Source organism: Balaenoptera physalus, assembly GCF_965194825.1.
Source record: "Balaenoptera physalus genome assembly, chromosome: 13".
Taxonomy (NCBI): domain Eukaryota; kingdom Metazoa; phylum Chordata; class Mammalia; order Artiodactyla; family Balaenopteridae; genus Balaenoptera; species Balaenoptera physalus.
In genome coordinates this window covers 105,368,731-105,393,321 of record NC_138892.1, presented here as the reverse complement: position 1 = coordinate 105,393,321, position 24,591 = coordinate 105,368,731, and the positions used below count along the sequence as shown (strand labels likewise).

Below are 24,591 nucleotides of genomic sequence, written 5' to 3'. Positions count from 1 at the left end.
CAAACAGAACATTCTTTGTAGATGAAACAAAGCTTATTGTTTGTTGAGTCCAAGATTTTCTGGCAATTGTAATAGGGAGTTGCCACAAAAACGTTATCAGAAGTATATAATAAAATAAATTTTGATTGACAAGTGCAAGAGATCTGGTTAGAAAAATATAGTTGAATGTGTAATGGGACGATATGCCACCTTGGAGGTGCTAAGATTATTAATCATTTGGTTCTCAAATGCATTTTGATAAAAAAATGAACAGTGCAGTGAGTTCAAATTTGAGAATGTGTTTAAAAATCATCGCTGCCAGCTTTTCTCATATAGAATAATAATCTCAGACTATTTCTGGCCAGCAAACAGACTAAAGGTCTGTTATATGATATAACCAATACTACAGTATAGTTTGAAACTTTGTCCCAATTAAACACATAACTGACAGAGGAAAATAAATGAGAAAACAAAAGAACAGAGCAGAAGCCTCTATCATCCCAGCAACTGGATTGATTGTGCCTCTAAGAGATTTACCTTTCTGATAGTAGACTACGGTATGTGTTCAGCCAGTAGTGTAGGTTCTATTTTATTAAATCTGTGAAAGTTTCACCTGAGGCTTAAAACTAAAAAAGAGTAAAGTTTTTTCCTTTAAAAAAATCATTTTAGGCTTACAGTAACCACTGTTGAAATTATTTCTCATAATTAGGCAAGGTAACAGGTTATTCTTTAAAATTTTATTAATTATTTTCCATAGTCATACAGCTATAAAATGGGGATGATAATATCTTTTACCTACTTCAAAGTCAAATCAAGGGATGATGAATTAGAGTATTACATTAAATCATAAGTAAGAGGGATGTTTTTCATGTACCTTTAAAATTCATTCATCACGGGACTTCCCTGGTGGTGCAGTGGTTAAGAATCTGCCTGCCAGTGCAGGGGACGCGGGTTCGAGCCCTGGTCCGGGAAGATCTCACATGCCATGGAGCAACTAAGCCCGTGCACCACAACTGCTGAGCCTGCGCTCTAGAGCCCATGAGCCACAACTGCTGAGCCCGTGTGCCACAACTACTGAAGCCCGTGCACCTAGAGCCTGTGCTCTGCAACAGGAGAAGCCACCGCAATGAGAAGCCCGCGCACTGCAACGCAGAGTAGCCCCTGCTCGCTGCAACTTGAGAAAGCACACGCGCAGCAACGAAGACCCAATGCAGCCAAAAATAAATAATAAATAAATAAATTTATAAAGTTCATTCATCAGACATTTATTTTACGTCCTACATGTTCTAGGCACCACATGCCCTTAGTAATGTTGGTGACATTAGAAAGTGCTGAGGTTTGTAAGTTTCTTTGGTAATTTTGCTTTTCTTTTGAGTATTAGAAGTGTTTTAATATTTATTTATTTGGCTGCACCGGGTCTAAGTTGCAGCATGTGGGATCTTTAGTTGCGGCATGTGGGATCTAGTTCCCTGACCAGGGATCGAACCCAGGGCCCCTGCATTGGGAGCGCAGAGTCTTAGCCACGGGACCACCAGGGAAGTTCTTGTAACTAGTTTCTGAGACTGAAAAGTATCATTTGTCACGTTGTGAAGCAATATTATAGTCGATGAAGGAAGTGTTCACTCAGTTGCTGTTAGGAAAGCCGTGGGCTGCGCACAGCCTTCATTTGGCAAGTCTTTTCCTGCTGCATTCCTGGCAGGGTTATTGTTTAATTCCTGCAGAACCACAGAAGAAGCCTGTTCAGCTCCCTGCATCACTGGCCGAATTGCAGCTAGGTGCTGGTTACAGCATCCTTATTATCTGGCACAGTGTAGGATGCAGCAAGAAGCACTCCTTGACTGTATAGCAGCAATGAATGTTGTTATTAGCAGCTAGAAAAATTTATTTATTTATTTTTTGCAGGCTGAGAGAACTTGACAGGAATGTTAAAAGTGTAGGATAATCATGGAATCTAGCAGGTCACTGATATATTATTAAATGCTTCAAATTGTTTGGCAGCATGGTCTGTTAGGTACAGCTGTGGACCAGCAATCGAATGAGTAATGTTTTAAGGTAGGCTCTAAGTTTCACATATTTGATCTTGGGCACATTTCTTTATTGTTTCACATCATCCGCCTTCCTTAGAAATACTGCATATGTAATTTAGGTGCTAGAATAAAGGGCATGTGGATTTTAAGTGTACTCAGTACATGACTGTGAAATAGACATTTAGCAAAATGTCTGTTTTCTTTTTTTCCTCTAATTTCTTATTTTGAAAAAATTTAAATATGCTGGAAAGTTGCAAGAAAAGTACAGTTGATAACCTGTGCCCTTCACATAGATTCATTGCCTTTTTAAAAAATTAATTAATTAATTAATTTAGTTATTAATTTTTGGCTGCATTGGGTCTTCGTTGCTGTGCGCGGGCTTTCTCTAGTTGTGGCGAGCGGGAGCTACTCTTTGTTGTGGTGCACAGGATTCTCATTGCGGTGGCGTCTCTTGTTGTGGTGCACGGGCTCTAGGCACACGGGCTTCAGTAGTTGTGGCACGTGGGCTCGGTAGTTGTGGCGCACGGGCTTAGTTGCTCCGCGGCATGTGGGATCTTCCCGGACCAGGGCTCGAACCCGTGTCCCCTGCGCTGGCAGGCGGATTCTTAACCACTGTGCCACCAGGGAAGCCCCTGCAGTTTCTTAATCTGCCTTAATTTGCCTTTACTGACTTTGATACTTTTGAAGAGTAGACTGTTCCTCACTGTGAGTTTGTCTGGTGTTTCCTCATGATTAAATCGAGACTATGCATTTTTGGCAAGAATCCTTGGAACTTCCCTGGTGGTCCAGTGGTTAAGACTCTACACTTCCACTCGGCTGTCAAAAAAAAAAAAAAAAGAATCCCACAGACCTGATGCTGTGCCCTTCTCAGTGCGTCATATCAGGAGGAACATGTTGTTATCTTGCTATTGGTGATGCTAATCTTAATCACTTAGTTAAGATGCTGTCTCCCAGGTTTCTCCGCTATAAAGGTACTATTTTCCCATTGTAATTAGTAATTATCTTGTGGGAAGATACTTTTTTTTTTTAACATCTTTATTGGAGTATAATTGCTTTACAATGGTGTTAGGAAGATATTTTGACACTATGCAAATATCCTTTTTCTCATCGTACTTTCACCTACCAGCTTTAGAATCCATTGATGGTTCTTGCCTGCAACAGTTATTACTGTAGTATTTCCTAATGGTGATTTTTGATTTCTATCATTCTTCTTATCTTTATTTTCTGGATTTTTTTTTTCTTTCTGTAAGGAAGAGCTGTCCCTTCTCCCCCATTTATTCATTCATTTATTTATTCATTCATATCATTATGGACTCATGGATACTCAGAGAAGTGTGGCTCCCTCATACTTACTGCCCTGTTCCCGTTCTTTCATTATTTCTACCCTGTTCCCACCCAGAAGGGCATTCTCCTGCATGACCACAGTGCTGTTATCGCACACAGGACACTTCCCATTCCTGTTCTTTCCTGATGTGGAGCTCATAGTCTGATATCCTCAGTGCACCAGTGACAGTCTTTACTGTGTGTATGTTGTGGTCCAGAATTCAAGGGCTATGTGTTATGTCTGGTTTCCAGAAATCTCTTAAATTTCCTCTACTTTAACCTAGAACAAACAGTTCTCCAGCGTTTTGCGACGGGGGAGGATCTCTCTTGATTTTGATGTTTTTGAAGAGTCCTGACAGTTGTCTTGCAGAATTTCCCTCCATTGGATTTGATTCCTCCTGAATAGATTTAGGTTAAACATTGTTGGCGGGAAGATTACATACATTGTATTATATTCTTCTCAGTACGTCACATCAGGGGATACCTGATATCAGTCTGTCCTATCATAGTTGCTGTATCCCATCACTTGGTTAAGGCAGTGTCTGTCACATTTCTTCATTGTGAAGTTACCTTTTCCTCTTTGTAATTAATGTACTCTGTGGGGAGATACTTGAGATTGTGTTGAATATCCTGTTTCACGCAGTGGTTATAGCATCCATCGATGTCTCTTGAAAAAGTTGATTATTAAATGGTGGTTATAAAATGGTCATATTCTACTTCTGTCATTGATTCTATACTTATTAGTTGACATTAGTCTGGAAGGAAGATCTTTGTTGTGACCTTTATTTGTTTATTTACTTAGAATCAGTATGGGTTCACAGATTCTATTTTTAATAACTTTATGGTATAACTCATACAGTTCACCCATTTAAAGTATACACACTTCTTATGGTTATTAGTATATTTACAAAGATGCGCAACCATCACCACAATCAATTTTAGGACATTTTCATCATCTCAAACAGCTACTCCATACCCTGTAGCTATTACCCCCCAACTCCTATCCCCCATCCCTAAACAATCACTAATTTACATTGTCCCTAAATTTGCCAATTTCATAAAAACGGAATCATAATATGTGGTCTTTTGTGACTGGTTTCTTTCACTTAGCATAATGTTTTCTTTCTTTTTTTTTTTTTTTTAAGAGTAGGCTTTACTGCTGTGTTGTCTTTTTTTTTTTTAATTTATTCATTTATTTATTTATTTTTGGCTGTGTTGGGTCTTCGTTTCTGTGCGAGGGCTTTCTCTAGTTGGGGCAAGTGGAGGCCACGCTTCATCGCGGTGCGTGGGCCTCTCACTATTGCGGCCTCCTTTGTTGCGGAGCACAGGCTCCAGACGCGCAGGCTCAGTAATTGTGGCTCACGGGCCCAGTTGCTCCGTGGCACGTGGGGTCTTCCCAGACCAGGGCTCGAACCCGTGTCCCCTGCATTGACAGGCAGATTCTCAACCACTGCGCCAGCAGGGAAGCCCTTAATTTATTTTTTATTTTTGGCTGCGTTGGGTCTTTGTTGCTGCGCGCGGGCTTTCTCTAGTTGTGGCGAGTAGGGGCTACTCTTTGTTGCGGTGCACAGGCTTCTCATTGCGGTGGCTTCTCTTGTTGCAGAGCATGGGCTCTAGGCGTGTGGGCTTCAGTAGTTGTGGCACATGGGCTCAGTAGTTGTGTCTCTTGGGCTCTAGAGCACAGGCTCAGTAGTCGTGGTGCACGGGCTTAGTTGCTCTGCGGCATGTGGGATCTTCCCAGACCAGGGTTCAAACCCATGTCCCCTGCCTTGGCAGGCGGATTCTTAACCACTGTGCTACCAGGGAAGCCCCGTCTCATTGTGGTTTTGATTTACATTTCTTGATGACTAATGTTAGGTATCTTTTCATGTGCTTATTGGCCATTTGTGTATCTACTTTGGCGAAACGTCTGTTCAGATCCTTTGCACATTTTAAAAATTAGGTTGTCTTTTGGTTGTTGAGTTGTAAGAGTTCTTTATATATTCTGAATACTAGACCCTTATCAGATATATGATTTGCAAATATTCTCTCCCATTTTGTGGGTTGTCTTTTCACCTTCTTGATAATGTCCTTTGATGACCAGAGGTTTTAATTTTGATGAAGTCCAATTTAACTGTCTTTTGTTACACATGCTTGTGGTGTCATCTAAGAATCAATTTTCAAATTCAGTGTCATGAAGATTTTTTTTTAATTAATTAATTTATTTATCTTTGGCTGCATTGGGTCTTTGTTGCTGTGCACGGGCTTTCTCTAGTTGAGGCTAGCGGGGGCTACTCTTCGTTGCGGTGCGCAGGCTTCTCATTGTGGTGGCTTCTCTTCGTTGCATTGCACGGGCTCTGGGCGCATGGGCTCGGAAGCTGTGGCTCGCGGGCTCTAGAGCACAGGCTCAGTAGTTGTGGCGCACGGGCTTAGTTGCTCTGCAGCATGTGGAATCTTCCCGGACCAGGGCTCGAACCCGTGTCCCCTGCATTGGCAGGCAGATTCTTAACCACTGACCCACCAGGGAAGTCCCATGAAGATTTACTCTTATGTTTTCTTCTAAGTTTTATTGTTGTAGCTCTTACATTTTGGTCTTTGATCCATTTTGAGATTGGTGCCTGTAAACAAAGTTGGGTAGGTTGAGCACATTCTCAGAAAATTCTCTGTGTATATTCTGCAGTAGAGCCTTGTGGGTATCTTCAGTTTAGATTGTGGCTAATCAGTAACTGGAGAGTAGTCCAAGAGAGCGGTGTTCTGTGGGCATTCCCATGGGCCACACTTGTGTGATTGATCTGTGTTCCTCAAAGATATATGTTTAAGGTTTTTTCTGTACCAAGTAAATAGGAAATTTTCCATGAGAAAAATGGGAGGAAAAACAGTAATTTCATTTCTTTTACTCTATAGGACTTCTTTTTGTTTTGTGTGGATTTACTAACCAGGCTTGTTTAGGCTTGCTATTCAACAACTTAGTTTCAAATGAAGGAAAGAGACTATTAAAGGAAAAAATGCAAGTTTAGTAAGATCATATTCCAGTTTGACTAGAAATGCTAGTTCAGATTTATTGTAAGTACATAAAATATCTTTATTATTTCTGCTAAGTTATAATTTAAAACTAGAGCACAGAGAAAGTGTAACTTTTGATGCAGAGGCGGTATCTAAGTGCTACAGTTACATAGCATCTTTTTAGTGCCTCTTCTGTTGCGGTCAGATGCTTTGCTTATACCACCGTGTTTATGTAAACTGTTCATCTTGCCCAGGCTTGATGAAAGGAATTAGTGGTGTTAGGATAAGGCATTAAAGACACACCTGTTGTCTTCACTGTTAGAGGTCTTCAGAGAAATGTTTGAGGACTTCAGTTGTGTTTCAGATTTTAGCGTTATTGAAGAGGTTTTAGCATTTTATGGGGGGATAGAATGATTTTTTTTTCCATGCTAGAGGGTCTCACAGTTCTGGTTTAGTGAAGAGGGCCAAGTGAGTTGGAGGAAAAACAGATTCATAGCAGTAGCTGTTGAAAATACTAATCCATTACAGTGAATTTACTTTTTGTCTTAGTTGTTTCATGTAGGACTTTTTCAAGTGTATACTAATGTTCACTGGATACTAATAATCTATCACTGTATACATAAAGCTTGGTTTAAAAATATGTGAATGAGGATTAAAAACAGTAAGTAAATCAGGAGCGTATCTAGATAGGGGCCCACAAAGTCGAGGCGAAATGTATAACATATCTGATATTTTTGTCTATTTGTCACTCTTTTAAGCTAGGGAGAAAAACGAGATGATTTATTTAACACTCAATGTTGTTGTTGCTATTCTTTTTTTAAAATTTATTATTTATTTTATTTTTGGCTGCGTTGGGTCTTTGTTGCTGCACGTGAGCTTTTCTCTAGTTGTGGCAAGCGGGGGCTACTCTTCGTTGCGGTGTGTGGGCTTCTCATTGCGGTGACTTCTCTTGTTGCGGAGCATGGGCTGTAGGCACGCAGGCTTCAGTAGTTGTGGCACGCGGGCTCAGTAGTTGTGGCACATGGGCTTAGTTGCTCTGCGGCATGTGGGATCTTCCTGGCCCAGGGCTGGAACCCGTGTCCCCTGCATTGGCAGACGGATTCCTAACCACTGTGCCACCAGGCAAGCCCAAGTTGTTATTCTAAAACGTAAAGGTTATAAAGGAATTAATAGAGGGGACTGTCAGAGAATCAGAATGCACCTCCACATCTATATCTAAGGGGTTATTAAATCTGCTTTCACGTTAGTAGTCAGGAAGAGCCTTGGACATCGTATACAAATTCCAGGTTGCAATGCATTATTAAAATGCATAAAACCTCTAAAAGGTAGGAATGTGGTGGTTAACCGTTAAACCAGAGTGGTTTGGTGTGTTTACCCCAAATGCAGGAAAGCCATTCTTCCCTTTGTAGCCATGGAATTTGTCTTATTAAATAAGATTTTGTATTTATAGTTTTTTTCTGGCAATCAACTCCTAGTAAAAATTTATAGTACAGATAATTGAGAACCACTTCTGCCTTGTCTTATACTTTACTGTTTCTAAGAATGATGAGTCACAAAATCTTAAATTAGGAAATTGTCAGAAATAGAAAAGACTTTAAAGAGAGCTTAAAGACATTCAGAAGGGTTTGGTTTATCAGTTGAAGACAGTCATTTGATTCCATTTTTGTGGACTTCCGTCAGTCAAGCAAATCTGTCTCCTGATGGTATTAAATCTTGTCTGTTCATCCGTACTTGCAGTCTACTGTGATGACTGGCATAGAGTTTTGTATTGTTCTGTTTTGTTTTTGGCTGGGCCACGCAAGCTTGCGGGATCTTAGTTCCCCAACCAGGGATCGAACGCGGGCCCCCCCGTCATTGGAAGCATGGAGTCCTAACCACTGGACCACCAGGCAGTTCCCTGGCATAGTGTGTTATTAATTCTTTTAATGAAGAGGAAGTTACATGACTTGCTAGATCTAAAGGAAGTCAGTGGCTTTAGTAAGATGCTATATACTATCTAACTTTCTGTCTCCTAGAGCTAGCTTCAAAAAAGAAGTAGAATATATTTGATTTTTAGGTGTAATTTAGACTTTGCAAAGGGACCAGGATTAGTGTCTGTTTCTGCTGTTTCTGCATGGCTCTTCAGGTCTGTTTCTTTATCTTCAAAGTGTGAAAAATAATAGTACCTAATTCATAGGACTGTTTTGAGGAGTAAATAAAATAATACATTAAAAATACTTAGCACTGGGACTTCCCTGTTGGCGCAGTGGATAAGAATCTGCCTGCCAGTGCAGGGGACATGGGTTCGAACCCTGGTCTGGGAAGATCCCACATGCCACGGAGCAGCGAAGCCCGCATGCCACAACTACTGAAGCCCGCGTGCCTAGAGCCCGTGCTCTGCAACAAGAGAAGCCACCGCAATGAGAAGCCTGCGCACTGCAATGAAGAGTAGCCCCTGCTCGCCGCAGCTAGAGAAAGCCCGCGCATAGCAACAAAGACCCAACGCAGCCAAAACTAAATAAATAAATAAATAGATTTATTTAAAAAAAAAAACATATACTGAGTATTCATTATATTCCAGACACAGTGCTAAGTATTATTATTTTTTTTTAATCAGTGATAATTCTGTCTGATCTTTGGTCAAACCATATAACCTCCCTGGACTAACTACTGGTCCTTATCTATGAAATGAAAGATTGAGACTAGATAGTGCTGAATTCCCTTCAGCATTATTGCAAGACTTTACTGTAGTCCCTATTTAACTACACTTTATTAAGTAATTAATAAATATGAAAATTTGTTTAAACTCACTATATTAAGTAATTAATAAACATGAAAAATTATTTAGAAATTGTTTAAAGTCATCAAAACCATAAATTAAATCAAGAGGCCAATTTACCTATCAAATTAGCAAATGTTTTTAACTTAATATTCCTTTTTTATTGAAGTATAGTTGATTTACAATATTATATTAGTTATTACAAGATAATGGCTATAATTCCCTGTGCTATACAATATATCCTTGTTGCTTATATCTTTTTTTTAATATTTTAATTTAATTTTATTTATTTTTTTATACAGCAGGTTCTTATTAGGCATCAGTTTTATACACATCAATGTATACATGTCAATCCCAGTCGCCCGATTCAGCACACCACCATCCCCATCCCCCCGCCGCTTTCACCCCTTGGTGTCCATACGTTTGTTCTCTGCATCTGTGTCTCAACTTCTGCCCTGCAAACCGGTTCATCTGTACCATTTTTCTAGGTTCCACATACATGCATTAATATATGATATTTGTTTTTCTCTTTCTGACTTACTTCACTGTGTATGACAGTCTCTAGATCCATCCACGTCTCAACAAATGACTCAATTTCGTTCCTTTTTATGGCTGAGTAATATTCCATTGTAGATATGTACCACAACTTCTTTATCCATTCGTCTGTCAGTGGACATTTAGGTTGCTTCCCTGACCTGGCTATTGTAAATAGTGCTGCAGTGAACATTGGGGTACATGTGTCTTTTTGAATTATGGTTTTCTCTGGGTGTATGCCCAGTAGTGGGATTGCTGGATCATATGGTAATTCTATTTTTAGTTTTTTAAGGAACCTCCATACTGTTCTCCATAGTGGCTGTATCAATTTACATTCCCACCAACAGTGCAAGAGAGTTCCCTTTTCTCCACACCCTCTCCAGCATTTGTTGTTTGTAGATTATTTATTTATTTATTTTTTGGTCACATTGCTGCACGCGGGCTTTCTCTAGATGCGGCGAGCGGGGGCTACTCTTCCTTGCAGTGCACGGGCTTCTCATTGTGGTGGCTTCTCGTGTTGCGGAGCATGGGTTCTAGGCATGGGGGCCTCAGTAGCTGTGGCACGTGGGCTCAGTAGTTGTGGCTCATGGGCTCTAGAGTGCAGGCTTAGTAGTTGTGGTGCAGGGACTTAGTTGCTCCGCGGCATGTGGGGTCTTCCCGGACCAGGGCTCAAACCTGTGTCCCCTGCAGTGGCAGGTGGATTCTTAACCACTGTGCCACCGGGAAGTCCCCAGTATATGGTTTTAAAGAGAAAAAAAAAAATCCCCGCATGCATGGGGGTCTGTGCTCTGCCTTTTTCTTATCCTTTGGGTATTTCAGTCGCCTCAGGTCCTCTGTGGATTGTGTGTGGCATTAAGGATGGCACGTCCTCCTGCAGTCACTGTGGGCAGCATCTAGAAACCCGTGCTTTCCCTAAGGTAGAATTAATTGGTTCCAAATAGCCCAAAGGACTAGATACATGGAAAAGATGAGATTGACATGGTTTTAAAAGGATTTTCTCTTTACATGCTTTTTTTTTATGTTTTTTTTAACAGTGCCTTTGAGGATGAGACCGTGAAGCTCCGGCAGCTGAAACTGGACAATCAGGTGAGTAGAGTCTCCTTTCTTGAAAGACGTGGAGAGCTATATTGACCATGAAGCTGATGGTCTGGACTTTGGGCTCTGGCAAGACCCACGTGCCTTGAGGACATCAGCATTAAAACTGGCCTTGGACTTACAATCACTGAAAATTCCTTGGCAGCTGTCATAAGAAATAGGAAAATGTTAACATTGTATTTCTGTGTAGTTAATTTGATCCTGCTGCCTTAAACACCTCTCTGCACTATAATTTCATGTAACTACAAGATCTTTTTCTTATCTTAAAATGGAAATCTGAAAATGGTACTGTGCTGCTTAAAAGCCTCTATTGTCTACAGAATACTTTTCTTCACAGCACTGGTCCCACTTTTCACTTACACATTATTATTATCTTTTTTTTGCACTGATTTGACTTATGTTCATCTCCTCCATTAGACTAAGCTCCATGAGAACAGGAACTGAGTCTGTTAATGATGACCATTATATCAGAAGTTCCTGGCCTAGGGCTGGGCCCATAGTGATCCTTCATTAAATGTTTGAATGAAGGAAGGAATAAATGAACAGTTTTGTATTGTTACATGATGTGATCATCATGATTAGTCAGTTTAGAACCTATACTCAACATATATTACTTCCATATGAATGTTTTCTAATTCAGGAAACTCTGTAGGTCCAGGCTGTGATGTAGGATCATTAACAATCAGTGTCTAGAGTGGTAGGTGACTAAAAATACCTCCAAAGTTTTGTCTTGCTTTTTTATGTTGCTGTTGGACCTCCTAACAGGACTTGGAGTGTAGTAAATTACTTTAAAGGTGGAATCACTACAAACTAGTTACGAGGTCTCCACGGGGACGTGCCTGGGACCATCTGGCCTCCAGGGCCCCTCCCAAGCCCTTGGTGTCCATGGTGCCTCCGTGGGGCCTGTCACCAAGTCCACTGCCTCTCAGGCCACCACCTGGGAGGCCTTCTCATGTGCGCCTGGAACAGAGCGTGGCCCAGTGGTCTTCAGGGACCCTCCGCTTCAAGGTGGCGGCAGTCGCCTCAGTAGTCAGCACCACGCATCCTGCTCTGCCCGCTGCCCTCCTCCCTGGCTGGGCTCGGCCTCCCGGGCCTGGATCATGGCCTCAGCCTCACCGCCTCTGGACGAGGCCCGGTGGTGGTGTGCACCGTCCGCCCTGCCCCCCTCCAGGTGCCCTGGCCCAGGGAGCCCGGCAGTAGCAGCTTCACGGACAGGCAGGCTTCCTCACAACCACTGCTGGCATCCTTTAAGGAGACTGGGGCACATTTTAAGCAAATCTGGTGTTGCACAGCAGGGTAGGAAACGGCCACAAACATCTCAGCAGTTGCAGGAGGCTGCCTGCATCTCTCTGCGCAGGGCCTGTGCCTTCTAAGCAGAGGAGCCAGCTTGGGTTGTGCACCTGATCCCGTAAAACTGCCGCTGAGCCTGTGAAATAAACAGTTCTTTCTAGTACTGAAAAAGCAAACACACACAGGAAAGAAGTGAATCTGGGATCACGAGGGAAATCGTGATTAGATATAGATTTATCACCCCCCCGCCCCCACCGCCCCTGCCCAAGATCAGAATAATTGCGATGAGCCCTTTATCTTTTACATTCCATTGCATAGCAGACTGTATTTAGAGAGACATACCACAAGATTTTAGATCTTTGTTTAGATCTTTGATTTATTTTTATAAGGCTCAGGGGTACATCCCTTGCTAACATGAAATGAAATCTATGGTCATCTACCAAGTGATGAAATAAGACATAAGATTTAAATTTTGTGTAGTTTTTGAGTTTTATATATAGGTATATTTTCTGGATTTTTAAAAAAGATGGCCCAACTATTTTGTAATTTTTATTCTTTTCAGTGAGAATGCTACATGTGGTGTGGTATGTGGGTGGTATTTTGGGATTTGGGGATTTTGTAAGCCTTTTTATAGTACAAACATTTTTAAACTATGGTTTTATATAGGTAATAAAAACATATGAAGGACTTTCCTGGCGGTCCAGTGGTTAGGACTCCGTGCTTCCACTGCAGGGGGCACAGGTTCTACCCCTGGTTGGGGAACTAGGATCCCGCCTGCCGCATGGCCAAAAAAATAAAAAAATAATAAAATAATAAGAATTCAAATTATACAAAAAAGATATTTGGTGAAAAGTCTTTCTCCCTCTACTTGGCTAGTTCTTTACCAGAGATAGTCAGTGAATATAAAGACATAAAATTTTATGGGAATTTTTAAAGATTCAAAGCGATCTCTTCGGACCTGATGTATAAATTTTGTTGCTAAATAGTGTATGAGAATCCTGTGCGAGCCCTGAAATGCTGCCACGAACAGAAGAGGAGGTTTGTCAGCAGGGGGCCAGGGACTGCACGGTCAGACGGCCTGTAGCAGGAAAGGCAGCGCCACATACTGAATACAACACTGGGCCCAGGAGCAGACTTTGGTTCCCGTTCTGGCTGTGCCTTTCATTAGCTGTGTGATTTCAAGTAAGGTCCTCAAACTCTGTGAACCCCAGTTCTTTGGTGTGTGGAGTGAGGTCAGACTGGGTAAGACAACAGGTTGCTGGGGAGGATCTTAGAGTGTGGGAGTTAGGGCTGGCGTGGGTGGCGGTGCATTGAGGAAGGCTCGGTTGCTCCTGACTCTGGCCTCCCAGGCTGGCAGCCTCTTGGTGGGAGGCTCACAATCCAGGGCATGCCGGCCCCCCGCCCACCTCTGAGGGGTACGGGGCATTCCCACCCGTGGCAGTGCGTGTCGGTGGAGTCGGGAGGGGCTGGGGACCGTCCCTCTCCCCACCCCGCCTGCGGTGTGGGAATTCTGCTGTGGGAATGTCCCTGTGGTTGAGAGTTACTGGGCTGAGCTTGAGAAGTAGTTTGCTGAGAGCATCCAGAGTTAATCAGTCTCGTGAGGACTGGTTCATACTAACCAGTATCATAAGCGGTGAATCTAAGTCGGGATTAATTTATTAATTGCTGGTGAACCATATACCAGAATCATCAGGTCATCAGTTTCCCATTAGAAGAGTCTGTCTGGTAAGTTCAAAATCGGAGCAAGTGGAGTTTGTAGAATGAGCTTTATTGTAAATATCATTGTGTGATGGTGTAATTAATTCACCTCTACTAAAGGGATATACCTGCCCAAGGAATGAGATACATGATATCTGGCCAGGACACTCCCTGCCTTGGATCATTTGTACTAGAGACACAAGGTGAATCCTGCCCTTCAGTTCTACTTACCTTATTTCCACAGAGACCATTTCCCTTCTCTCAGTGTATTCTTTTATCATCCACTACAGTTGTTATTGATTTGATTAAATTCATTTCCTTCATATCTATCCTGTTTTTCTGATAGTTAATCTTAGAATTTAATGTTTAAAAATCCTAGACTTGCAGATAATTTACACATGGCTGTTTTTGTCCTATACAGATTTTTGAACAGCTTTATTGAAATGTAATTCACATATTATTAATGCTCAGTTACAATGTACAAATGATTTTTAAACCTTGTGTAAGTGGAATCATACAATATACAGTCTTTTGTGCCTGGCTTCTTTGGCTTAGCAAAGGACTCACCCACGTTGTAGCATGTATCAGGAATTCATTCCTTTTTACTATTGAATACATTCTGTTTTGTGGACAGACCATGTTTCTCCATTCATCAGCTGATGGACATTTGGGTTGTTTCCACATTACAAATAATGCTTCTCTGAACATCTGTGTATAAGTTTTTGTGTGGACGTGTTTTCATTTCTCTTGGGTGATCTACCCAAGTATAGGTATACCAAGATATACCTAATATGCCTTGGGTAATAGGAGTGGCTTTGCAGGTCATATGGTAACTCTGTGTTGAACATTTCAAGGGACTGCCAGACTGTTTTCCACAGTCGCTGACCATTTTACACTCCCACCAGCAGTGTGTAAGGCTTCCAGTTTCTCCACTTTCCTGCCAGTACTTATTATTGTCTGTCTTTGATTAGAGCCATTTTAGTGAGTCTGAAGTGGAGTCTCATTATAGTCTTGATTTGCATTTCCCTAATGACTAGATGTTGAGCATTTTTAGTGGCCATCTGTATGTTCTCTTTGGAGAAATGTCCATCCAAATCCTTTGCCCGTTTTTAAACTGGGTTACTTTCTTTTTGGTTTTGAGTTGTAAGAGTTCTTTATATAGTATAGACCCAAGTTCTTTATCAGAAATATTATTTGTAAATATTTTCTCCAATTCTATGGGTTGTCTTTTTACTTTTTTGATGGTATCGTCTTCAGCCCAAAAGTTTTATCTGTTTTTTCTTTTGTCATTTGCACTTGGGGTGTCATCTAAGAAACCATTGCCTACACGAGGTTACAAAGACTTGCTCCTGTGTTTTTTTCTAAGAGTTTTACACTTTCCATGATCTGTTTTGAGTTAATCTTTTTATGTGGTATGAGGCAGGGTACAAAATCACTCTTTTGCATGTGGATATCCAGTTGTCCCACCACCGTTTATTCCCACTGAGTATATTTTGCTTTTATTTTTACTACTCTCACTAGATACTCATATTTTCGGGGTATGTGACACCTTAGCCAGCTCCAGAATGTAAAGATTTTCAGATTCTCTCAGGGATGTTACTCAGGCAGGGGGATGCACGTTAGGTGGAGAACGTTTATGCCATCTGGCGGTCAACGGATTAAAGTATAGCACAGTCCCTTTGGGCTGGGTCCCCAACTATGGATACGCACCCTTCGAAGGGAGGCAGCCATCAGTGAGTCGAATCGGTACTTGAAGAAGTCTGATTCAGGGACTCCTGGCGGTCCAGGGGTTGGGACTCGGCGCTTCCACCGCAGGGGCCCGGGTTCCACCCCTGGTCGGGGAACTAGGATCCCCAGAGCTGTTTGGTGTGGCCAAAAAAAAAGTCCGATTTTAAACTTTTAGTTTCATCCTCCCATGATCTCTCTTTGTGTGCCAGGAAGGTTGATTATTTTTAGCCAAACTGATAGACCTCTGGCAACCATTGTGATCTTGGTGGTCGTACCTGCGGTTACGCAGTCCGTTCCAAGAATGTCATAAAGTAACCAACCCATTATCTCTGGGAGTCCTTAGAAGACTGAGAATCAGTGGAGTCTCAAGCTATCATTAATTTGAGGCTTGCATGGGATTTATTATTTTATTGGATACAGTCCTTTGATGGAACCCCTCCCCCCCGAATATAATCTCCTTTATTTCCTCATTTATTTTGGTATTACCATTCAATATTTTGCTTCAGGGAATGATAGTAGGACCTACCACCAGATTCTGGAGAAGATGGATTCTTTGAGTTATTGCTCAGTTTCCAAGGGAGCTGGGAAATTTAAAGGTTTAGTTTATGTGACACTTAAAAGTCCTGAAGTCAACATTTTTAATTGTGTTTAGGCATCAGTCACCTTTGGCTCTTTTCCCGACTGCCCTGACCTTCCCCTTACAAAGGTAAGGAGTCCTTTGTTTACGTAGCCTCAGCTAAAGCACGCTTAGCTTTTCAGGGAAGGTAAAGCACAAATAAGTTGACACCATTACATTGAAACTCAGCCACATCTCTTCTCCTCCGTCCAGATTATGTGAGGGTCATTAGAATGCTAAGTTAGGTGACAGTTTTTACCAAGATGGCAGTTTGCCCATTTGTGGGTATTTTGTGAGTTTTTTTCTTATTTACAAACTTGGACAACAGGAGGTTATATTCAGTGCAATAATGTAGCAGCTGTGTCCCTGAGGTTCACAGTTTGAATCTAGAGTTGTTTTTTCTTAAGTTGTTGATCTGAATGGGTGTGACTAGCGTTGACATGGATAGAGAAGGGCTCCACCAGACACCTTAATAGGATCACTGTGGCCACAAATCTAGTCTGCCCTTTGCAGGTCTCAGAACTTGATTTTGTCAGTGAGCCCAGATGTAACGTGACATCTAGCTCTTTGGTTCCCCTTTTCTAGACCACAGGCAGAATTGTCCTCTGGAACAGATGCACACTAGTCAAACTTACAACACTCATTCATGAAGCCAGATGCCAGTTTATTATTCATTTACAGTGAGAACTCTGTACTCTTGCAGTGTGTATTCATCGCTACTGTTTATGATGCTCTGTTCTTGGGAAGAACAAGAACTTAGACTGAAAATGAGAAGGCTGATTGGTAAGCAAGGAGTCAGAGGAAGGAGAAGGAGATAGTCCTGAGGGCTCGTTCAACAAGACCATGAAGAAGCCTTGGATAGTTTCCTGTCCTCAGAGAGAGGGAGCTTTCCCAGTAGATAGGGTGCGCTTGTCTGCCAGAGTCAGTATCTCTCTTTCTTGGACAGGATGGACATATTCTGTCAAATTCTTGCTCTTTGGCTGCTTTTTTCTAGACCACATGCAGAATGCTCCTTTTCTGTACAACAATTTTTTCTTTACATATGTTAATAAAATGGATTCGCTGTAGCTCGTATTCTTGTTTCATCAGTTGTTTCACAATTATTTTATTTTTTATTTTTTTGGCCGTACCACGCGGCATACCGGATCTTAGTTCCTGGACCAGGGATCAAACCTGTGCCCCTGCAGTGGGAGAGCGGAGTGTCAACCACTGGACCGCCAGGGAAGTCCCAGTTGTTTCACATGGATAATATGCGACAGTTTCTCATGTCTTTATACTTCATGTTTACCATCTCTTTCAGGCAGTTAGTTTACTTCTTATCCATTATACAGACTTCTTAGTTGCTAGAAGAATCTTGTCAGCAAGTTCCAGGGGGAGAACCTCATTATAACCTCCTGTGTATTTAGTGTTCCTGGGACGTTAAGGTCCACCTGGGCGTATTAATTCATGGATCTCAAAATAACCTCAAAAATCCCAATTATTCTTTCCCAACTTGCTCTAAGCTCTATTTTCTTTCTTGACAGTATAGTCCCTTTGGCATATTATTTTAGCTCCCCTAGCTTCTTTCCTTATGCACAAGGTTGGGTAAAAAAGAATAGGTATATTTCTTCTGTCTTCTGAATTTATCTGCAAGCTTTCATCAGGCCAGTTCTGGAAAAAAATGCTTCCTTTCCTACCAATAGTCTCACCCCTTAGATTAACTCTTCTTCCTAGTGGCACTTTTTTAAAAGCAGTATCAATGAAAAAAGTAAACAGATGGCTTTTTGCCTGAGAAACAGTAAAGTAGGTTATATATCTTTGCTTTTAAATCATGGCTTAATTTTTTAGCTTGGGGCTTGACACTCTCCTCTTCTGAGACGTCCCAGATCCATGGTAATTTCTATGTATTATAAGCTCTTATTTGCCAAGGCTTAAAAATAGTATATATGCTGGTACCTTCCTTTTCATCTCATTGGATTTTTTTCTGATAGTCTCTCATGCTTTTTTCCTGACTTTTCCTGCTACCCTACTCTTTATCTTGCTTTTATCCATAGAGTTGATTGTTTTTTAATTGGAATTTTCCAACTGCCATTTTTTTCCCATCTTATCCTTGGCCCTAATTTGTTTGATTACTAACTATGTAAAAGTGAGCAAGAAAGCAAAACTTACTGCTTTTTAGCTGATTAAAACATGAAAATAGTTTGGGGTTTAGAGGATAATAAGTTTTTTTTAATTTTAAATTTTATATTGGAGTATAGTTGATTAATAATGTTGTGTTAGTTTAAGGTGTACAGCAAAATGATTAAGTTATACATATACATGTGTCTATTCTTTTTCAAATTCTTTTCCCATTTAGGTTATAACAGAATATTGAGCAGAGTTCCCTGTGCTATACAGTAGGTCCTTGTTGGTTGTCTATTTTAAATATGAGTAGTGTGTATATGTCAATCCCAAACTCCGTTTCTATCCTTCCCTCCCGCCCCAGTCCTTCCCCTTTGGTAACCATAACTTCATTCTCTGTGAGTTTATTTCTGTTTTGTACATAAGTTCATTTGTATCATTTTTTTTAGATTCCGCATACAAGCGATATCATACGATACTTGTCTTGCTCTGACTTCACTTAGTATGATAATCTCTAGGTCCATCCATGTTGCTGTAAATGGCATTATTTCATTCTTTTTTATGGCTGAGTAATATTCCACTGTGTATATGTACCACATCTTCTTTATCCATTCATTTTTCGATGGACATTTAGCTTGCTTCCATGTCTTAGCTATTGTACACAGCACTGCAATGAACATTGGGGTGCATGTATTCTTTCGATCCATGTTTTTTCTCCAAATATATGCCCAGGAGTGGGATTGCAGGATCATATGGTAGCTCTATTTTTAGTTTTTTAAGGAACCTCCATACTGTTCTCCATAGTGGCTGCACCAATTTACATTCCCATCAACAGTGCAGGAGGGTCCCCTTTTCTCCACACCCGGTGGATAATAAGTTTTATCTTTTTCTTCCAGTTACAAAAGTAAGAAAATTTAGAAAACTAAGAAAAGGAAAAATAATCATCCATATGCTACCCCCAGAGAAATCACCATTACCGTGTTCCTTCATCTTTTCTCCTATTCATGTGTGCATATATTTTAAACTTGATTGTGCTTTGATCATATGTTAATTACTATATATTTTTAATATACTTAGATCATGGTCTCAGCTTTGCTAGAAATACATTTGTATAATTTTAGATAGATCTTTTATAGGCGTTTAGTAAATATTTATTAAATGAAGTGAATGAATCCTTCCCTCTCTGTGTCTCAATTTTCCCATTTCTTAAGTGGGAAAATTTAATTCACAAGAGGTTTTGTAAGGATCCATGAAAGACTATATATGTTGAAGTAGCTAGATCTCATCATCACTCTCCTGGCTGTGCTATCACAATTTTCCCCAGAGAGCGCTGCTGGAGAAGAAGCAGAGAAAGAAACGCCTGGAGCCGCTCATGGTGCAGCCGAACCCAGAGGCCCGGCCACGTCGGCCCAAGCCGAGGGGAAGCGAGGAGCATGCCCCGCTGGTGGAACCTCAGGCCCCGCCCGGCGGTGTCACCCTGCACGGTGTGTACCCAGGCAGCATCTCTGCCTGCTGCTGCACGGTTTCACAAGCCTGGGGGAGGCAGGAGGATTCTCAGGTGGACCAAAGGGACAGTATTAGCATCGTTGCCAGGTACCTTCGTGTATCTTTAATCACATTCAGGGCCTCTGAGTTGGAATAAAAGCAGTGGTCTGATCAGTGGAGGGTACCTTAAAGCTCTCAGCCGTCCTGGAACTGTTGTTTTACATGCAAAATGAAAGTGCCCAGAAGTGCCCACTTGAGGAGCTTCCAGGCTTGATTGTTGCCTCCTGGCAGAGTTAACCATGAAGCCAGGAGCAGGTAGAGAGTACCCATTCTTCCAGTAGCCGGACTCAGAGGGACATCTGGGTCAGCGACGGGGAGAAGGAGGAACAGGGTTAAACAACTCTAAAGCCAGCCCCCTCGGCTCCTGGCTTGGACGAGATCTGGATGGACTTCGGAGGACCTACTTGGCTTTCAGTCTCATTCTTAAGTTTCTAAAGCACAGCATCAGGTACATTTACTTTAGTGGCAGTCAGGGCGTGTTGATAAAATGAGCACCAGCTAATAAAATGGATTCCTCTGTTAACAGATGTCCTCGTGGATGTTAAAGAAGGAGAAGTGAAACGGTTTGGTGGTTCTTAATTCAGATCACATACACCAAAACCATCCAGCCAAATAGTGGATAATACTTTCTTCTTTTTTCTTTTTGTTGGGCCCCTAGGCATTGATGGTCCAGCTGCCTTCCTGAAGCCAGATGCTCAAGACATGGAAACCAGACTTCACGTTCTGTCAGTAGGGTCTTCTGCCACGGAGGAGGATACTGAAGGAAGTGCTGATGGAGATAGCACTTGGGACCCTGCTTCCAAGCCAGATCTTCAGGAGATTCTCCAGAAACATGGTGAGGATTGGTAACAGTTTTGAGGCAGTGAGTTAGTTAAATAAAATATAAAACAGGGAATTCCCTGGCGGTCCAGTGGTTAGGACTCTTTGCTTTCACTGCCGAGGGCCCAGGTTTGATCCCTGATCGGGGAGCTAAGATCCTGCAAGCTGCGCAGTGCAGCCAAAATACATATATAAATATATGTGTGTGTGTGTGTATAATATCAGCAGCATTAGCTACTATTACGGCTACTTCCTTCCTTTTGACATTTTATTTTTGTCATCCCCACCCTGTTCCTTTGACTGAGTTGCCCCTCAGCGCCCTACCCTGCCTCTGTTTCACGGTTTATATTCCTCTAGTGATAAGGGGAGAGATAAATAGCCAGCTTAGTGGAAACACAAATTGGATCAAAATATCCTTAAACTAATAATACTTTTTCCATTAGAGCCTGCTTTCTGCCAGTTGGAGTTATTCCCATAAATATTCCTGTACGTTTCAGAGGTCCTTTGTAGTCTTCTCCTTCTTAGAAGACTAATTTTATAGTGAGAAGGAATTAAGCATCCCCTTTTCAGATGAGAAGACGGACGGCCAGTAATGACTGGCTGTTTGCTGGGTACCTGCTTTGTCATAGGCATTGCTGGGTCCTGGGATATGTGAGTCAGGAGGTTCTACCACAGACTGGTAGGATAGATGTACATTCAAATGGATTCGTGTATTCATTCATTTAGAAAACATGTATTGAGGATATGCTATACATCAGGCCTTGTTCTAGGCACTTAGGATACAGTTGTGAACGAGGTTCCTGCCCTCGTGGAGCATGTATTCTGATTGAGGCTTCGTGCACTTAAATTGAGGCTTCATGGACCTAAATAGCCAAGGGAGTGTGGAGAGGGGTGCCCAACCAGAGTTGATCCGGAGGTGACGTCTAAACCAGAGCGTGACGCGGGAAGAGGAGCCGGCAGCTCAGAGGGGCTGGAGTGCAGAGCGCGAGGTGACAGGTGGGAAGGGGCGTGGAGAGAGAGGGGCTGGAGGGGTGGGCGGGCTCCGATTACGTTGGGTGTTACAGGCCGAGCTAGGGTGTGGACTTCCTGTGAAGAGTAGCAGGAACCTGTGTGGGATTTTAAGCTGGAGTGATAGCAGAAAAATTACTCTGCACTATGAAGAATGAATTGGAGCGGGCAAGTCTGGAAGCAGGAAGGCTAATGAGGAGATAGTTTGGCTGATGGCCTGATCTCACGTTACATTTTGGTGTATAGAGTAGAAAGCAGGAGAAATAGAACTCCGCTGCGGGGCAGTGAGAGGGACAAGGACCACATCGAAGGAGGCGGCGACTCAGCTGAGGCGTGAGGGGTGCGTGTGCTCCTGTGCGCAGCTGTCAGCTCAGGGGCGGCTGGAGACTGACACTGAATGTCTGTTGCTTGTCAGGCACTTGACACACCTTACCTCAGTATTTGTGACAGTACTGTGAGGGGTTACACGTGTCAGCCTCTCCTTTTCACATGTAAGAAAATTGGTTCTCAGAAAGGCTAAGTAATTTGTTCTCGATCACACCGCTAGTTGGTTAGGCGGCAAACTTGGGCAGAAGAAATTACGTCAGCAGAGGCATCAGGTGTATAGAGTATAGAGCATGATGTATTTGTGGAAACTGGGGCAGGGTGTGGCAGGGGCAGCGTGTGGCGTGCTTTAGAGCTCAGCTCTGGGGCAGCCAGCGCGGTTTGGAGACTCAGCTCTGCCACCTCTGGCTGTTGAAGGGGAAAACAGCGCAACTTTTCTCTGCCTCAGTTTCCCTGTCTGTAATATGAATGTGGCCGTGGTAATTCTGTTACTTTCCTATCGTTATTATAACAAAAGACAGTGAAAGATGTGGAGGAGCCAGAACAAGGAGAACTCTCAGTTTAACCAAAAGCTAGATTACTTACCCCAGGTCATCGAGCTGAATAGTGGCAGACCTAGATATTCTGAGTCTTAGTCTAGTTCTTGATCCCTTACTGTAAGTACCAAGCTGTCCCTTTTACTCTGCCTTATTAAATGACCGCTGTGTTCTTTCTCAGAATTGGCCTTTCAGGACCAGATGGGTTAATGCCTTTTTGAGTCTGAAAAAGTTGCATCTGGACCATAAAAGCCATTAAGTGCTCTCTTGACTAAGACTTAAGAAGTGTCAGTTTGGAAGATAACGTATCTCAAGTGGGGGTCCAGTTTGCTTGTCTCACAAGTTTGGGAGAAATCCTTGATCTCCATCTTAAAACATGTATTCACATAAACTGAGTTCTTGGTACAAATATGGCATTTGAAAACATAGTACTAACATTGTAAATCATCTATGCTTCAATTAAAAAAAAAAAGAAGAAAGCGTAGTACAGAGTGAAGATACCCATATGAGAGTGAGACCCCTAGAGTTTTATGTGTTCTGCTACCCGTCCCCAAAAGTTAACGTTTTAGGAAAGAGAAAAGAAAGAAAGAAATGTCCTTCACAAACCAAATAATTTTTTAAATAATAGCTTTATTGAGATATAATTCACATACCATACAATTCACCCATGTAAAGTGAACAATTGCTTGGTTCTTTAGTATATTCACAGAGGTCTGCAGCCATCAGCACAGTCAATTTTGGAATGTTTTCTGACGCCAAAGAAACGTCATACCTGTCAGCAGTCACTTCCCATTTCCCTCCAGCTCCCCATCCCTGGGCAGCCACCAGTCTACTTTCTGTCTCTGCGGATTTGCCTATCCTGGTGTTTCATATAAACAGAATCAGTCATACACTGTGTGGTCCTTTATGCCTGGCTTTCACTTGGCATCATGTTTTCAGAGTTCATCCACGTCGTAGCCTGTGTCAGTGCTTCATTCTCTTCTGTTGTTGAATCACATTCCGTTGTATGGATAAGCCACGTTTTGTTCCTCCCTTTGTCAGTTGATGGGCATTTGGGTTGTTTCCACTCTGGCTATTATGAATAATGCTGCTATAAATAGTTACGCATAAGTTTTTGTATGGACATATGTTTTCACTTGAGATAAATTTTTTAACTGGCCTTAGTCTTATCCTTGGGTGTCCTTGAGAAAAACTTGATACCATTTATTTGTGAACTATGTAAAATAGACCAGCGTTGTCCCTCCTCTGAGGTGGATGACTGTGGGCAGCACTGCTTGTTGTTCGGTCTCCTTGTCATTTGTGATTTGGGGGCTGTTCCAGCTATTGTACGAGGGGTGACTTTACCCTGTAGACCACGGAGCCAAGCGAGGTGGGTCTCGCCCGTAGCTCTGCCCCTTCCTCTTGGGCAGAAATGCTTCTCCTGGGGCATCATCCTCTCACGTGTGAATTTGAGGGTCGTGCTTCTTTTATAACACACAGCACACTTTGTGTCCCATAAACAAGCAAGAGACAAAACAAAAAATAAGACTTGCCAGTCCCTCCTCCTCAAACTCATATAAATGTGAGGATAAAATGAAAAAATAGTTTTTCATCAGATAGTTTGAAGTTTTCTGTAAAAGGTGCAAGGTAGTAGTACTTCAAACATTCCAACTCAAATTAGTTCACGAGACTACCGATGAACAAAATGTAGGAAGACAAAGAAGTAACTGATAGAGACGTCTATTGTGGTAAAATGTGCACAGCATTTACCATTTTAACCGTTTGTAAGTGCACAGCTCAGTGGCATTAGGTACATTCACACTGTTGTGCAGCCATCACCACCATCATCTCCAGAACTTTCTCATTTTCCCAGACTGAGACTCTGTCCCCATCAAACACCTACTCCCCATCCCCCGCCCCACCCCCAGCTCCTGGCAACCTCTGTTATACTTCTGTCTCCATGAATTTGACTATTCTAGGCCTCATAAAAGTGGAATCATAAGGTATTTGTCCTTTTTGTGTCTAGCTTATTTCACTTAGCATAATGTCTTTAAAATTCATTCATGTTGTAGCCTGTGTCAGAATTTCATTCCTTTTTTAAGGCTGAATAACATTCTGTTTATGTATATACAACAATTTGTTTATTCATCAGTTGGTGGATATTTGGGTTGTTTCCACCTTCTGAAAACTGTGACTAATGCTGCTGTGAACATTGGTTGTTCAAGTATCTGTCTGAGTCTCTGCTTTCAG

At 42.0% G+C, this 24,591-nt stretch overlaps 1 protein-coding gene across 4 annotated transcripts in view; it reads left to right on the top strand.

Annotated features, from left to right (window-relative positions):
• Positions 1–24,591, top strand: part of TULP3 (TUB like protein 3) — a 45,775-nt gene that overhangs the window by 11,134 nt on the left and 10,050 nt on the right. For 2 of the 4 annotated variants that reach the window (XM_082421113.1, XM_082421116.1), the window contains exons 2-4: positions 10,638–10,689; positions 19,455–19,614; positions 20,334–20,510. In XM_082421113.1, the coding sequence (XP_082277239.1) occupies positions 10,638–10,689; positions 19,455–19,614; positions 20,334–20,510 (389 nt within the window). Of the gene's footprint in view, positions 1–10,637; positions 10,690–13,018; positions 13,171–18,365; positions 18,406–19,454; positions 19,615–20,333; positions 20,511–24,591 lie in introns of those variants that run through there. The other 2 variants (XM_082421114.1, XM_082421115.1) reach the window with 2 other exon arrangements.